This window comes from Pongo pygmaeus, chromosome 20 (assembly GCF_028885625.2).
Source record: "Pongo pygmaeus isolate AG05252 chromosome 20, NHGRI_mPonPyg2-v2.0_pri, whole genome shotgun sequence".
NCBI lineage: Eukaryota > Metazoa > Chordata > Mammalia > Primates > Hominidae > Pongo > Pongo pygmaeus.
This window is the reverse complement of record NC_072393.2, coordinates 56,595,968-56,612,186: the sequence shown is the minus strand read 5'-3', so window position 1 is coordinate 56,612,186 and position 16,219 is coordinate 56,595,968. Positions and strand designations below refer to the sequence as shown.

The window sequence follows — 16,219 nt, the reverse complement described above, 5'->3', positions numbered from 1 at the left end:
TGCCTCAGCCTCCCTAGTAGCTGGGATTACACGCACCACCACACCTGGCTAATTTTTGTATTTTTAGTAGAGACATGTTGGCCAGGCTGGTCTCAAACTCCTGACCTCAAGTGATCCACCTGCCTCGGCCTCCCAAAGTGCTGAGATTACAGGCGTGAGCCACCACACCCAGCCTTGACTCCAGTTTTAACTTTATAAGAAACTCATCAAACCATGTTTCAATATGGTCGTACCGTCACAGCGCGGCATGGGAGATCCAGCCACCCGGCCCCACCTGCGCCCAGGACCTTGGTGATCCCCCCACGGTCCACATCAGTATCTCCGTGACTGATCCGTGTCTCCCTCTCCCCAGGTGATCCGGACGGACACGTTCAAGCACCTGCGGCACCTGGAGATTCTGCAGCTGAGCAAGAACCTGGTGCGCAAGATCGAGGTGGGCGCTTTCAACGGGCTGCCCAGCCTCAACACGCTGGAGCTTTTTGACAACCGGCTGACCACGGTGCCCACGCAGGCCTTCGAGTACCTGTCCAAGCTGCGGGAGCTCTGGCTGCGCAACAACCCCATCGAGAGCATCCCCTCCTACGCCTTCAACCGCGTGCCCTCGCTGCGGCGCCTGGACCTGGGCGAGCTCAAGCGGCTGGAGTACATCTCGGAGGCGGCCTTCGAGGGGCTGGTCAACCTGCGCTACCTCAACCTGGGCATGTGCAACCTCAAGGACATCCCCAACCTGACGGCCCTGGTGCGCCTGGAGGAGCTGGAGCTGTCGGGCAACCGGCTGGACCTGATCCGCCCGGGCTCCTTCCAGGGTCTCACCAGCCTGCGCAAGCTGTGGCTCATGCACGCCCAGGTAGCCACCATCGAGCGCAACGCCTTCGACGACCTCAAGTCGCTGGAGGAGCTCAACCTGTCCCACAACAACCTGATGTCGCTGCCCCACGACCTCTTCACGCCCCTGCACCGCCTCGAGCGCGTGCACCTCAACCACAACCCCTGGCATTGCAACTGCGACGTGCTCTGGCTGAGCTGGTGGCTCAAGGAGACGGTGCCCAGCAACACGACGTGCTGCGCCCGCTGTCATGCGCCCGCCGGCCTCAAGGGGCGCTACATTGGGGAGCTGGACCAGTCGCATTTCACCTGCTATGCGCCCGTCATCGTGGAGCCGCCCACGGACCTCAACGTCACCGAGGGCATGGCTGCCGAGCTCAAATGCCGCACGGGCACCTCCATGACCTCCGTCAACTGGCTGACGCCCAACGGCACCCTCATGACCCACGGCTCCTACCGCGTGCGCATCTCCGTCCTGCATGACGGCACGCTTAACTTCACCAACGTCACCGTGCAGGACACGGGCCAGTACACGTGCATGGTGACGAACTCAGCCGGCAACACCACCGCCTCGGCCACACTCAACGTCTCGGCCGTGGACCCCGTGGCGGCCGGGGGCACCGGCAGCGGCGGGGGCGGCCCTGGGGGCAGTGGTGGTGTTGGAGGGGGCAGTGGAGGCTACACCTACTTCACCACGGTGACCGTGGAGACCCTGGAGACGCAGCCCGGAGAGGAAGCCCTGCAGCCGCGGGGGACGGAGAAGGAACCGCCAGGGCCCACGACGGACGGTGTCTGGGGCGGGGGCCGGCCTGGGGACGCGGCCGGCCCTGCCTCGTCTTCTACCACGGCACCTGCCCCGCGCTCCTCGCGGCCCACAGAGAAGGCGTTCACGGTGCCCATCACGGATGTGACGGAGAACGCCCTCAAGGACCTGGACGACGTCATGAAGACCACCAAAATCATCATCGGCTGCTTCGTGGCCATCACGTTCATGGCCGCGGTAATGCTCGTGGCCTTCTACAAGCTGCGCAAGCAGCACCAGCTCCACAAGCACCACGGGCCCACGCGCACCGTGGAGATCATCAACGTGGAGGACGAGCTGCCCGCCGCCTCGGCCGTGTCCGTGGCCGCCGCAGCCGCCGTGGCCAGTGGGGGGGGTGTGGGCGGGGACAGCCACCTGGCCCTGCCCGCCCTGGAGCGAGACCACCTCAACCACCACCACTACGTGGCTGCCGCCTTCAAGGCGCACTACAGCAGCAACCCCAGCGGCGGGGGCTGCGGGGGCAAAGGCCCGCCTGGCCTCAATTCCATCCACGAACCTCTGCTCTTCAAGAGCGGCTCCAAGGAGAACGTGCAAGAGACGCAGATCTGAGGCGGCGGGGCCGGGTGGGCGAGGGGCGTGGAGCACCCCCCCCCAGCCCCAGCCCGGGCGCAGCCTGACCGGGACCCCTCCTTCCCACAGCCCAGCCCACCTTCTGGGACCACGCAGGGAATTGGGGAGAGGTGGCTTCCAGCCCCATCTGGGGCTCGGACCCCCAGTGAGGACAGGGTGGGGCTCCAGGAGCGGAGTCTCTGGGATCCTCGCCTCACCCCCGCCAATCCCCGGTGACGGGAGGGGACGTGGGACCCAGGAGAAGTGGCCTGAGTTCTCCGCGTTTCCTCCTCGCTCTCCCACCAAGCGTTCCCGGCCCGCCGCCTTCCAGGGGAGAGAGGAGCTTTTTCCAGGGGTGTCCTTTCCCCTCGGCCCCAGACACCCTCCTTTTACGGTTCAGTTTTTGCAGTTTGACGCCCGTCCCTCCCTCCCACTCCTCCGCCCTCAAAACTGAAGAGAAGGACACGTCGCCAGAGCTCCCGTCCCAGCGCCCGGCTCTGCTCCCGGCCCAGCGCCCGGCTCTGCTCCCGGCCGGCGGTCCCTGTCGTCGGCAGGGGGTGGCAGCCTCCACCTGCCCCAGCCCCACCTGCCCCACAGACACTTTTGATACTGAAGGGAGGTTTGCGTCAACGACTACCTGCTCTGTAATTACTTTAAAAAAAAAACATGGAAAAAGTAAAAAAATATTTTTTTTGGTCATGAAAGCACGGAGGAGAGAAAACAAAGTGAATGTGGGTGGGGGCGGAAGGAGAGGCTGGAGAGCCAGCCTCGCAGCTCCGTCGGGAGGGTGGGCACAGGGCACCTCCGGGTGGTCTTAGGCCCCTCAGCCTTCACCCTGGAGACCCCAGAGAAGGTCTGATTCCCTCCCTTCCTAAACTCCTCCCCTAGCACCGCCACACCACACCCAAACCCAGGCGGAGACTTAGAACAAAGGAAATCTATCATCCCACAGTTCTGGAGGCTGGAAGCGATCAAGGTGCCAGGAGGGCCACGCTCTCTCTGAAACCTGGGGGTACCTCAGGGGAGCTTCCTGCTTCGCCAGCTTCTGGTGGCCCCAGGCTGTCCTGGCTGGTGGCTGTATCACATCACCCCAGTCTTCCAGCGCCTGCCCCTGTAGCCTCTCATCTCTTCCCTCTGTGTGCGTCTGTCTGTGTCCAACTCCCCCTCTTTTATTTTTTTATTTTTAATTGAGATGGAGTTTCATTCTTGTCGCCCAGGCTGGAGTGCAATGGTGTGATCTCGGCTCACTGCAACCTCTGCTTCCCAGCTTCAAGCGATTCTCCTGCCTCAGCCTCCCAAGTAACTGGGATTACAGGCATGCGCCACCACGCCTGGCTAATTTTTGTATTTTTAGTAGAGACGGGGTTTCACCACGTTGGCCAGGCTGGTTTCAAACTCCTAACCTCAGGTGATCCACCCACCTCGGCCTCTCAAAGTGCTCGGATTACAGGCATGAGCCACCACACCTGACCGTTTTTTTTTGTTTGTTTGTTTGTTTGTTTTTGAGACAGAGTCTTGCTCTCTTGTCCAGGCTGGAGTGCAGTGGCACAATTTCAGCTCACTGAAGCCTCTGCCTCCCAGGTTCAAGCAAATCTCCTCCCTCAGCCCCCTGAGTAGCTAGGATTACATGCGCCTACCACCACACCCAGCTAATTTTTGTATTTTTAGTAGAGACAGGGTTTCACCTTGTTGGCCAGGCTGGTCTCGAACTTCTGACCTCAAGTGATCCACCTGCCTCAGCCTCCCAAAGTGCTGGGATTATAGGCGTGAGCCACTGCAGCCTGCCTAACCTCCCCTCTAACAAGGACAGAGGTCAGACTGGACCAGGAGCCTCCACCTCCAGTAAAACCTCAGCTCCATCCTTGGCAAAAACCAATTCCCAAATAAGGTCCCATTCTGAGGCCCTGGAGGTCAGGACTTCTGCGCTTCCCTTTCTGGGTGACAATTCAACCCACAACAGGGCCCAATCCAGAGCGCATGTCTCCACTGCAGACCCCCTCGAGGCTGCTCCGGAGGAGGGGGCGCTGAAGGGGAGGCAGGCCAAGTGGGAGGCTGGGATTGCGGCCTCTGGGGCACAGGAGCTGTATTTCTGGCCGGTTCAGTGGGAGGCTGGAGGGCCGGATTGGGTGGGCCTGGGGCGGCAGGGGCACCACAGTGCCACCCAGAAGGGCAGGAACAGAGCCCTGGGAGGGCAGGGAGCAAACCCTGAGCGGGCCTGGTTGGGGGGTTGCCGGCACAGTGGGCAGCTGTCGAGTGGGTTGCAGGAGGGGGTGATGATGTCTCTTGGGGGGTCAAGGCGCCTGAGTTGCAGCCCCTGCAGGGCTGAGGCTGGCCAGAGCTGCCATCTCACGCTGCTGGGGGAGGCAGAGGGAGTGACAGAGCCATGCAGGGCCTTCCAGTGCTTTCCCACACTGAGATGGCTTCGGGGACACAGCCCTGAGGACACACAGGCCTTCGCCCAGCCCCCTTCTCCCCTCATAGTGGCCCAGCCTGTACTCCATACATGGCAGCTATGGGCACTATGGGGACACTCAGGCCCCAGGAGGAGTCAGAAGGTGGAGATGGCGGGACGCCCCCCACTTCCATGAGGTGCCTGGCCCCTGCCCCCTTCCTGGCTGTCTACACCCAGTCATCTTCTCTCTCCCACACCCGGGGCTCCTGGCTCCGGAAGCCAATTCCTCCCTTATCAGCAGCGGCAGCCTCTGGGTGCCGCGTCGGGGTCTTGGCCCCTCTCTGTCTGCCTGCATCTGTCTCCTCTCTCCTCCTGTCAACTTGGGGCTCTTGCCACCCAGTGCCCGCCCCCCCACCGCATGCTGCCGTTCACGCTCTCGCTCTCTTTCTCTCCAGCCTCCTTCCAGCGCCAATCCTGGTTGCCATGGAAACACTGCAGCGGGTACCAACCAGGTGGTGGCTGGGGGCAGGGAGCCCGCGCTGCCGCAGCCTGCGCCATTTCCGATGCCAGGCACCCTCGAGGCACAGTGGCTGGGGCTCAGGTTGGGGGCACTTGGCCTCTCCAGGCCTCGAAGGCTTCTGGGCTGATGCGAGCTGGGGAACGGGAGGGACGGACGTGGGAGTGAGAATGTCACACGGGAGGCAGCTGGTGGCACGATGGGGGACAGAGTGAAAGGTGGCAAGTCAAGGTGAACTGAAGGATGATCAGAGCGGAGGGAGGCTGTGGACGGGAGCGGAGGCTGCGGGAAGGGGACCCGAGCTGCGCAGCAGGGCTAGGGAGGTTGGACCCGCTGAGGCAAGGGCACATCAAGGAGAAGCCGCAAACAGGGCTCCCGCTGCCTCTGGGAGGGCTGGGGTCACGGCCAGGCTGAAGCCTCCCTCAGACCTCAGCCACCTGAGGACAAGGAGGAGAGGTGAGCGCAAGGGGACAGACAGAGCCCAGAGTCCCTGTCACCATCTCTTCTCCCCACCCAAAGCAAGATGCAGTTTCCATGACAACCCGGCCGGCCAGAGATGGGGCAGGGGACTGCAAAGAAAACTTTCCAGATCAGCAGGGAGAGAGAGGGTGTGCTGCAGGGGAAAGCGGGGCACGCAGGGCTCCCAGAACCCCCGGTCACCATGCTCACTGTGAGGACCCGGGAAAGTGGACAGAGCACAGGGAAGGATTCTCCCGCTTCCACTCCCGCAGGCCCACACCCCCACACTGGGCCTGCGGGGAAGGGGGAAGACTGAGCCCAGAGGCTCAAGGGTCAGATGTCCAAAGAGCAGCGGCTGCCCAGGCCTTGTGCAGGAGGCAGCGAGCAGCCCAGGGAGTCGGGCCACAGACACCGCACTCAGGGCCATGGCCGACAGGAGCCCGTGGAGGGTGGGCGTGGTGGGCTATGGCCGCCTCGGTGAGTCCCTGACCATCCTGGGCCTCCTTCCCCAAGCCCCTTCCTAAAGCTCCCAAGACTCTCTGCCCTCCACAAATACTTTTTTCTGTCTCTATCTGCCCCTGGCTGTGTCTCTGGGTCTGCCCACCGCACCCCCACCCCAGGTCTCTGTCCTCTCCGTCTCTGTCTCCCTTCTCTCTGGCCTCTGTCCACCACACTGCGTCTCTGCCCCTGCCCCCATCTCTGTCTCCCTTCCCCGAAATCTGAGTCTGTCCCCACCTCCTCTCTCCCTGGGTCTCTGTCCCTACCTCCTCTCTCTCTGGGTCTCTGTCCCCACCTCCTCTCTCTCTAAGCCTGTGTCCTCCTGTCCCTCTGAATCTCTGCCCCTGGCTCCATCTCTGTCTCCCCGAGTCTCTGTCCTCACCTCCTCTCTCTCTGGGACTCTGTCCCCCTGTCTCTGGGTCTCTGTTCCCATCTCTGAGTCTCTGTCCCCCTCTCTCTGGGTCTCTGTCGTCCCCTCCTCTCTGGGTCTCTGTACCCCTCTCTCTGGATCTCTAGCCCTCTCCTTTCCCTCTCCCCAGGACAGTCCCTCGTCTCCCGCCTCTTGGCTCAGGGACCAGAACTTGGCCTAGAACTTGTTTTTGTCTGGAATCGTGACCCAGGACGAATGGCAGGGAGCGTGCCCCCTTCCCTGCAGCTCCAGAACCTTGCTGCCCTTGGGGAAAGGTCAGTGACCTTGCCATGGGAGAGTGGAGCTCCCTGAAGCTCCTGTCCTGGCCCTCTTAGCCACTGTGTGATCTCAGGGGTTCCCTGACCCTCTCTGGGCATTGGTTGAAGCAAATGTGAAACGGGACGAACCCATTCATCTCATTTCGCCTCCCAGGTCAAGGAGAAGAGGGGCAGCCCTCAGTAGACTCGGAGGGAACCTTGGGGAGAAGAGGCCTAATACCTCTCCAAGACTCTCTGCCCTCTTTCCCCTCTCCCAGGCACCCTGATCTGGTTGTGGAAGTGGCCCATCCCAAAATAATCCATGAATCTGGGGCACAAATCCTGCGCCATGCCAATCTCCTGGTAAGCCCCACCCCAACCATTCACGCAGAGCCGTACCCCTTCTGTCTTGGTCTCACCCCACCCTGAAGTGGATATCCCTCCCTGACCTCAACCCTCCCCTCCTTCCTCCACCCCAGGTGGGGTCCCCCTCAGCTCTAAGTGACCAGACCACAGAGCGACAGCTCTTGGAGGCCTCACAGCACTGGGACCACGCCGTGTTTGTGGCCCGAGGGGCCCTGTGGGGCACTGAGGACATCAGGAGATTGGATGCAGCTGGGGGCCTCCAGGTGAGGCCTGCTGGGCTCCCCAAGAACCAGGGGAGGCCTGCAAAGACCCCACTCCCCCTAACCCGGGCTCTTGCTTCCAGAGCCTTCGTGTCACCATGGCCACACACCCCGATGGCTTCCGGCTTGAGGGACCCCTGGCTGCAGCCCACAGCACTGGGCCTTGCACTGTGCTCTACGAAGGCCCTGTCCGTGGGCTCTGCCCCTTTGCCCCCCGAAATTCCAACACCATGGCGGCGGCTGCCCTGGCTGCCCCCAGCCTGGGCTTCGATGGGGTGATTGGAGTGCTTGTGGCTGATCTCAGGTGAGCAGAGCTAAGCAGGGTGGTGGGCTGAGTCCAGGCTCACCAGACTGACTGCCCCGCTTGTCCCAGCCTCACGGACATGCACGTGGTGGATGTAGAGCTGAGCGGACCCCCGGGCCCCACGGGCCGAAGCTTTGCTGTGCACACCCACAGAGAGAACCCTGCCGAGCCAGGCGCGGTCACCGGCTCCGCCACCGTCACGGCCTTCTGGCGGAGCCTCCTGGGTGCGGCCAGGCCCCTCTCCCCCGGCCCTGGGCTCTTGTGTTCTGCAGAGCTTGGGGGTCCCGGGTTCTCGCTAGTTCTGCAGTTCTGGTTCTGTATTTGTTGACCTTTATTTCTGACTTTTATTTCCTTAACCTCTCTCCACGACTTTGAATCCTGGCACTGTAGATGTCTCCATTTCTGTCCACGTCCCCTCTCTGAGTCTCTGTGCCCGCCTCTGATCAAGACTCTCTCTCTCTCTGTCTCTGTCCACCCCCAGGGCTCTGTCCCGCTCTCTCCGGGTCTTCCTCCACCGCCCCCCTGGCCTGTCCCCTCCTCCCACCACTGCCTCCCCCAAGCGTCTGTCTCCTCATCTCTCCTCTGTCTCACTCGCTCATTCCCCTCTCTCCCCGCAGCCTGCTGCCAGCTCCCCTCCAGGCCGGGGATCCATCTCTGCTGAGAAGCCTCCTCCCTCCCGAGACAAGATCATCTGCCTGGCCTCTCACTACCACCACCCCACCCTTGCCCTGCCCCACGTCCCCAGGGTCTCCTTTCCGACTCAGTAAAGATCACCGCTGCCTCCCCCCGCACCGCCTGGCGTCTCTGATCCCTGTTTCCCTTGTGTGACGTCACACTGCGTCTGCGCACCGCGCATGACGCCATCGCCGGGGGCGAGCACCCGCGAGAGCGCGGCGCCAGAAAGCTATCGCGAGAGCCTACCCACTACGTTTCCTAGAATCTCTGAGCGGTAGTGGGCGCGGCAGTATGCGAAAGAAGGGCCTCTGAGGCGCACTTCCGGGACCTGCCGCGGGGCCCGACGAAGTTGTAGTGCGGCATTTCCTAGGCCCGACGGCCGACTTCAGGGCCACGCGACCCGGGCGTTCCGTGTGGAGCAGGAGTCCCGCGGGGTCCCACGGGCGTCGTAGTCCGGCGCGCGGGGATCACCGGGAGCTGTAGTCCGTCCCGCCTGCCCAGTCAGCGCGGTGCTCCCCGCCCCGCACTCGGAGCCCAGAGCCGCCGCCCAGGAAGGGGATGCGGAAGCCCCTGGCTCGGTGGAGCGGAGAGGCAGGCGGGGTGAGGGGCGTTGCCAGGCAAAAGGCGAGCGCCGTGGTTGGGGTGCGGGTCGGCGAAGGGCTCCATTCCTTGGTGTCCGGGGAGGGGGCCTGGTTGCTGGGTGATAGGAAAAGGAACTCCTGTTGCTTAGTGATTGGGGAGGGGGCCCCGTTGCCAGGTGACAAGAGCAGAGAGCCTCGCTGCTTCATGACCGGGGAAGGGGAGTCTTCTGTTGCTAGGAGACCAGAGGGGACCCTATTACCTAGAGACAGGGGAGGAGGATTCTCTATTGCTAGGTGCTCGGAGGACAGACTTTGTTACCTAGTGCGGTGGGGAGGGGGCTCTGTTGCTAGGTAACCACAGAGCGCCCTGGTTACCTAGGGACGGGGAGGCGGGTTCCTCTGTTGCTAGGTGACCATGATAGGGACCCTTTTACTTAGAGACCTGGTGAGGGTGGTTTTCTGTTGCTAGGGGAGCAGAAGAGACAGCCTTTTCCGTAGGAATAGGAATAGGGGATGGAGGGACGTGTACTGCCAAGAGACTGCCGGGGAGCGGGGTCAGGGGCCCAGTGTCCTCCTGGGCTGCCCCGAGCCCCAGCTCAATCAATGGCGATGCCCCAAAGGCCTGCTGGGAGGTTGGACCTCTAGATCCCGGGCCCCTGAGGACCTTCTCCCCCTCCCAACCCCCAGCAGGAGCCGAGGACGGCATGTCCCAGGCCCCGGGAGCACAGCCGAGCCCACCCACTGTGTACCACGAACGGCAGCGCCTGGAGCTGTGTGCCGTCCACGCCCTCAACAACGTTCTGCAGCAGCAGCTCTTTAGCCAGGAGGCTGCCGATGAGATCTGCAAGAGGTGACCGTCACCCACCCCAGCCCCTGGAGCAGCAGGGCTCTGGCGGAGTGACCCACCTGGGTCTCGCCGCCAGGCAGGCGCTGAGCCTTGGGGGCTTTCTTCTGCCCCGCGCTCACTTGCCTAAGCTAGACGCTGGGACTCTGGGGAGATGTTGCCTCCTGTGCCTGTCTGTCCCTGTGGCCTCAGCCCCAGCCAGGCCTCAATCCAGTGGTTCGTTTTTTTTTTGTTTTTTTTTGTTTTTTTTTTTTGAGACAGAGTCTCGCTCTGTCGCCCAGGCTGGAGTGCAGTTGCGCGCGATCTCGCTCACTGCAAGCTCCGCCTCCCGGGTTCATGCCATTCTCCTGCCTCAGCCTCCCGAGTAGCTGGGACTACAGTCGCCCACCACCACGCCCGGCTAATTTTTTGTATTTTTAGTAGAGACGGGGTTTCACCATGTTAGCCGGGATGGTCTCGATCTCCTGACTTCGTGATCCACCCGCGTCGGCCTCCCAAAGTGCTAGGATTACAGGCGTGAGCCACCGCGCCCGGCCCCCTGGTTCTTTCTTTAGAGACAAAGTCTGGCTGGTCTTGAACTCCTGAGCTTAAGTGATCCTCCCACCTCAGCCTCCCCAGTAGCTGGGATTACAGGCTCACCCAGCTTCAGGCATCTCTTATCTGGGCCCTGTCACAGCTCTCCAGTCCATCCTAAACACGCCTCCGCCCTACTCAGGGCCCTCCCTCATAGCAGAGGCCGAGCCTGCCTCTGCATCTTCAGCCCTCACGGCCCGCCTCAAACCAGACTCTCCACTCCCGTGAGCCCTTTTGTGCAGCCTCTGGGCTTCCAGGTACTTCTTTCTGCCTGGCGTGGCTTCCTTCTCTGCCAGCATGGAATGTTCCTCTTCACTATTCACAATGTCCAACATCACTCCTTGGCCGGGCACAGTGGCTCACACCTGTAATCCCAACACTTTGGGAGGCTGAGGCGGGTGGATCACTTGAGGTCAGGAATTCCAGACCAGCCTGGCCAACAGGGTGAAACCCCGTCTCTACTAAAAAATAAAAATAAATAAAAAATAAAAAAAATTAGCTGGGCGTGGTGGCACACGTCTGTAGTCCCAGCTACTCTGGAGGCCGAGGTGGGAGAATTGCTTGAAGCTGGGAGACAGGTTTCAGTGAGCCGGGCAACAGAGCAAGACTGTCTCAAAAAAAAAAAAAAAATCACTCCTTTATCATCTCTCATTCCCTCCTCTCTGTCCCCACGTCCCTGGCCCCAGCTCAGGCCTGACCCTCTCCTGTCCAGCCTGCCCATGGCCTCCAGTCTGTCCCTGCCTTCAGTCCCCACTTGATCCTAGAGAGTCTTTCTACACCTGGAGATGGCCCTGCCTCCCCTGCCTCTTGCTCCAAGCCTCCTCTGGCTCTCGGACATCTTAAGAGTCCCAGCCCCTCAGACTGATTATTATGGTATCTATTCATCTCCTCTGTCATTCACAACAAGGACCCATCAGCTCTTTCATACCAAAGCCATGCTGGAGACCCTGAGATGACTCAGACACACACACACACGCTGGAGACCCTGAGATGACTCAGACACACACACACACACACACACACACACACACACACACACACACGCCTTTCCTTTTCCTCCCATGCCCTGCACACACACACACGCGCACGCGCACACACACACACACATGCCTTTTCCTCCCATGCCCTACACACACACACACACACACACACACACACACACACACACACACACACACACACACACACGCCTTTTCCTCCCATGCCCTGCCTGCCCAGGGTCCAGATAGGGAACAGAGGTGCAGCTGTTCAGAGGCAGGGCCCAGAGAACCCAGAGACAAGTGGTGACAGGCGGAAGAGCCTTCCTGGGCAGGGGAAGAGCTGGAGGAAAGGTTGGCGGGGGTGGGGCAGGAGGCAGTGGGCACCGGGGATGTGGCTGGGGACAGGGGACCAGGAAGGAGGGTGCTGAGGCTCTGAGGTGAGGCCACCAGAGCCAGACCACGCAGGGCCTTGTGGGACTCTGTCCTGGGGAAAATGAGGCAGCAGAGTGGGCTGTGAGCAGGGGAGGGGTGAGGGCAACCCCGTGGGAGAAGCAAGCAGTGTTAAATCAGGGTGATGCGGGCAGCTGTCATCGTTGAGTTGGCTCAGTTCACTGGGGGAGCCCAGACAGGGCCCCGACCCAGCCTGGAGGTCAGGAGGCTCCTCTCAGAGGACGTGACATCTGAGGTGGGTCTTGAAGGATGGAGGAAGGGACTGGCGGAGGGACAGGGACTTTGTCCAGGGCGTTGGGGAGCCATGGGAGAGCTGTGAGCAGGAGAGGGCCAGGGCCATGTGGGAATGGACTGGAGGGAGGCTGGAGGCTGCGGGAGAATACAGAGCCCATCTGGGGCCTTGGGGACAGGGCAGAGTCAGGGCAGGAGAGACAGGACTTGGGAACAGGGCAGAGTTGGGGCAGGAGAGGCAAGACTTGGAGGTGGATGAGTTGTGGGGTCTGAAGCGGGGAGAGTCAAAGGCTGAGGCAACTTGTGGCCCCTGGGACCCCCATTTTGTGGGGAGGCCTTTCCAGGGGTCCCCACCTCAGCTCTGGCCACCCCCACTACCAGGTTGGCCCCAGACTCCCGGCTGAACCCTCATCGCAGCCTCCTGGGCACCGGCAACTATGACGTCAATGTGATCATGGCCGCTCTGCAGGGGCTGGGCCTGGCCGCCGTGTGGTGGGACAGGAGGAGGTAGGCCCCAGAGCAGCACAGCGTGTGCTGGGCCGGGCACAGAGGGCACCCTGTAGTGTGAGCCTGTTGGGGGGCAGGGAGGGGAATGTGGCTGGGGGAGGTTGGCGTGAATGTGGGAAGCCTGGCGCTGATGGGTTGGTAGGGGGAGATCAGGTGGTCGATGGGCTGAGATGCTGGGTGGATGATGGTTACTGGGTGAATGCTGAGTAGGCAGTTGGATGTGTTGGGTGAGGGGGAGTGAAGGGGATGGGTGTTCCTGGGCAGTGGGCAGCAGACAGGAGGCTGGGGAGTTGGGTGGATGAATGGGAGGTTTTGATGGCTGGCTGGCCAGTGGCCGGGTGTGTGGCTGGTGGATGAGGGGTAGACCAATGGCAGGTGGGTGAAGAGACTGAGGATTGGGGGCGTGGCGAGTCCACTGTTGGGTGAATGGCTGGCTGGGTGGTGGCTGGTTGTGTGGGTGGGTGGGGGGTGGGTGGTGAACAGTCGATGGCTAGTTGGACGGCGATGGTGGTTGGGTGGTTGACGGGGAGGTGGGGCGGGTGTGTATGAGGGATGGAAGTGAATGCATAGATGGGAGGTGAGTGTGTGAATCGTCACTGGGAAGTTGGCTGGTGGCTGGGAGGCTCAGTGGGGTGGGCGGATCACGCATGGATCCTGGGTGGCTGTGTGAGGAGTGGGTAAGTTGGTGGGTGGGTGGCTGGACAGACAGGGTGATGGTGGTTGGTGAAGGGCCGATGTGAGTTGGGTGGACAGTGGGTGAGTGGGTGGGAGGTTTGAGTGGGCGGGTGAACGGATTAGTGTCGGGAACCAGGGTGGCTGATTAAGGAACACCTCTGGGTGGGCTCAGGAGGCCCCCATCACCACCAGCCTGGGCCCCACATGTTCAGCAACATTTCACTGGCGGGCGGAGCAGGCCCCGATGGCAGTGTCCCCTCCCTGCCCACACAGGCCCCTGTCCCAGCTGGCCCTGCCCCAGGTGCTGGGGCTGATCCTGAACCTGCCCTCACCCGTGTCGCTGGGGCTGCTGTCACTGCCGCTGCGCCGGCGGCACTGGGTGGCCCTGCGCCAGGTGGATGGCATCTACTACAACCTGGACTCCAAGCTGCGGGCGCCCGAGGCCCTGGGGGATGAGGATGGAGTCAGGTGAGCCCCGCAGAGGCGATTCCAAGACCAGGGGCCTGAAACCCCACTTCCCAGAGGGAATGCCCAGGCTGGCCGAGCCTCAGTCTCCCCATTTCTCCCACCCAGGGCCTTCCTGGCGGCTGCGCTGGCCCAGGGCCTGTGCGAGGTGCTGCTGGTAGTGACCAAGGAGGTGGAGGAGAAGGGCTGCTGGCTGCGGACAGACTGACCATGGCTGACCATCGGCACCCACAGCGTAGTCCTGCGCGTCCCCCTCCGGCTGCGCACACTGCGTGCCTGGGAAAGGCCAGCACTTCATGGACCCCGGGGAGGCCCGGCCCCCTCCCCACACCCCTGCTCCCCACTGCCGCTGCTGCCTCAATAAATCTGCTGATTTGCTGCCTGCCTGGCCTGTGTCTGACGGCCCCGCCCTTCTGGGGCCCCTTCCACTCAGTGACTTGCACTTATTTGACAGGCCAGACACCCTGGTGGGTGGGGCCGAGAACCCAGGAGGCCTCCTGGTTCTCTGCCACCTCATGCCAGTTTCTCACCGCTGGGCCTCAGTTTCCTTATCAGTGACACAGCAGAAAAAAACACAAGTCCGTGCCCCCAGGGGCCCGTGCTCCTCCGGTGCTGGAGAGAGACCAGTGGCAAACAAATGAGTTTGATCTCCTGGGTTCCACGGGGGTAATTGCTAAGGAGAAAGCAGGTGTTTACTTCTTTATTTGATTGATTGATTGAGACAGGGGTCTCACTCTGTCACCCAGGCTGGAGTGCAGTGGGTCAATCACAGCTCACTGTAGCCTTGAACTCCTGGGCTCAAGCGATCCTCCCACCTCAGCCTCCCAAGTAGCTGGGACCACAGGTGCATGCCACCATACCTGACTACTTTCTTTAAATTTTTTTGTAGAGATGGGATCTCACTTTGTTGCCCAGGCTGGTCTTGAACTCCTGACCTCAAGCAATCTGCCTGCCTCAGCTTCCCAAAGTGCTGGGATTATAGGTGTGAGCCACCATGCCTGAGTTTACTTCTTGACTCGATTCTATTCCATTGATTGGTAGGCGGGCAGAACAGCGGCCCCAAAGATGTCCACACCCTGGCCAGATGTGGTGCCTCATGTCTGTAATCACAGTGCTTTGGGAGGCTGAGGTCCACAAGTATGAGACCAGCCTGGGCAACATAACAAGACCCTGTCTCTACAGAAAAAAAAAAAAAAAATTAAAGTAAGTGGCATGTGAGGCTGGTGGCTCACGCCTGTAATCTCAGCGTTCTAGAAGGCCGAGGCAGGTAGATCACCCGAGATCAAGAGTTCAAGACTGGCCGGGCGCAGTGGCTCATGGCTGTAATCCCAACACTTTGGGAGGCTGAGGCAGGCAGATCACGAGGTCAGGAGATCGAGACCATCCTGGCGAACATGGTGAAACCCCATCTCTACTAAAAATACAAAAAAATTAGCCGGGCATGGTGGCGAACGCCTGTAGTCTCAGCTACTGGGGAGGCTGACGCAGGAGAATGGCATGAATCCAGAAGGCGGAGCTTGCAGTGAGTGGAGTGCCACTGCACTCCAGCCTGGGTGACAGAGTGAGACTCCGTCTCAAAAAAAAAAAAAAAATTAGGCCGGGTGTAATGGCTCACGCCTATAATCCCAGTACTTTGGGAGGCCGAGGTGCGTGGATCACGAGGTAAAGAGATCGAGACCAGCCTGGCCAACATGGTGAAAACCCCCTCTACTAAAATTACAAAAATTAGCCAGGCGTGGTGGCGCAGGCCTGTAATCCCAGCTACTCAGGAGGCTGAGGCAGGAGAATCACTTGAACCCAGGAGGTGGAGGTTTTGGTGAGCCGAGATTGCACCACTGCACTCCAGCCTCGGCAACAGAGGAAGACTCTGTCTCATAAATAAATAAATAAGCGGGACGTGGTGGCCTGCGCCTGTAATCACAGCTACTTGGGAAGCTGAGGCAGAAGGATTGCTTGAGCCCAGGAGGTTAAGGCTGCAGTTAGCCATGATTGTGAGTAAGAGAGACCTTGTCTCAAAATATAATAGCCCAGGCATGGTGGCTCACACCTGTAACCCTAGCACTTTGGGAGGCCGAGGCAGGAGGATTCCTTGAGCCCAGGAGGTCGAGGCTGTAGTGAGCCATGGTCGAATCACTGCACTCCACCCTGGGTGACAGAGTGAGACCCTGTCTCAAAAAAATAAAAATAAATATAATAGACCAGGCACGGTGGCTCACGCCTGTAATCCCAGCACTTTGGGAGGCCAAGGCGGGCGGATCACAAGGTCAGGAGATTGAGACCATCCTGACTAACACGGTGAAACCCTGTCTCTACTAAAAATACAAAAAAATTAGCCAGGCATGGTGGCAGGTGCCTGTAGTCTCAGCTACTGGGGAGGCTGAGGCAGAATGGCGTGAATCCAGAAGGCGGAGCTTGCAGTGAGTGGAGATCGTGCCACTGCACTCCAGCCTGGGTGACAGAGTGAGGCTCCATCTCAAACAAACAAACAAAAAAAAAATTAGGCCAGGTGCAGTGGCTCACACTTATAATCCCAGCACTTTGGGAGGCTGAGGTGGGTGGATCACGAGGTAAAGAGATCG

The 16,219-nt window shown here is 60.8% G+C and overlaps 3 protein-coding genes across 11 annotated transcripts in view; all 3 read left to right on the top strand.

Moving 5' to 3' along the window:
- LRRC4B (leucine rich repeat containing 4B) overlaps nt 1-2,901 on the top strand; it is a 51,168-nt gene extending 48,267 nt beyond the window's left edge. For both annotated transcript variants that reach the window (XM_054464906.2, XM_054464904.2), the window contains exon 3: nt 353-2,901. In XM_054464906.2, coding sequence (XP_054320881.1) covers nt 353-2,197 — 1,845 coding nt within the window. In that variant the 3' untranslated portion in view covers nt 2,198-2,901. The remainder of the gene's footprint in view (nt 1-352) is intronic.
- Nucleotides 2,902-5,156: 2,255 nt separating this feature from the next.
- Nucleotides 5,157-8,502, top strand: ASPDH (aspartate dehydrogenase domain containing). Of its 3 annotated transcripts, XM_054464918.2 has the most exons (7): nt 5,885-6,042; nt 6,603-6,747; nt 7,008-7,092; nt 7,209-7,358; nt 7,439-7,659; nt 7,729-7,883; nt 8,277-8,447. In XM_054464918.2, the coding sequence occupies exons 1-7, from the start codon at nt 5,991-5,993 to the stop codon at nt 8,318-8,320; spliced, it is 852 nt and encodes a 283-aa protein (XP_054320893.1). In that variant the 5' UTR covers nt 5,885-5,990; the 3' UTR covers nt 8,321-8,447. The 3 variants fall into 3 exon arrangements, with proteins under 3 accessions (XP_054320896.1, XP_054320892.1, XP_054320893.1); XM_054464921.1 differs by lacking the exons at nt 5,885-6,042; nt 6,603-6,747 and adding an exon at nt 5,157-5,337 and having other exon boundaries at nt 8,277-8,415; XM_054464917.2 differs by lacking the exon at nt 7,729-7,883 and having other exon boundaries at nt 5,880-6,042; nt 8,277-8,502.
- Nucleotides 8,503-8,505: 3 nt separating this feature from the next.
- Nucleotides 8,506-14,018, top strand: JOSD2 (Josephin domain containing 2). 6 transcript variants are annotated; one of them, XM_054464931.2, is made up of 5 exons: nt 8,506-8,958; nt 9,603-9,765; nt 12,375-12,500; nt 13,449-13,643; nt 13,749-14,018. In XM_054464931.2, the coding sequence occupies exons 2-5, from the start codon at nt 9,620-9,622 to the stop codon at nt 13,846-13,848; spliced, it is 567 nt and encodes a 188-aa protein (XP_054320906.2). In that variant the 5' UTR covers nt 8,506-8,958; nt 9,603-9,619; the 3' UTR covers nt 13,849-14,018. The 6 variants fall into 6 exon arrangements, with proteins under 6 accessions (XP_054320906.2, XP_054320901.2, XP_054320902.2 ...); XM_054464926.2 differs by having other exon boundaries at nt 8,591-8,976; XM_054464927.2 differs by having other exon boundaries at nt 8,613-8,934; nt 9,606-9,765.
- Nucleotides 14,019-16,219: the final 2,201 nt, after the last annotated feature.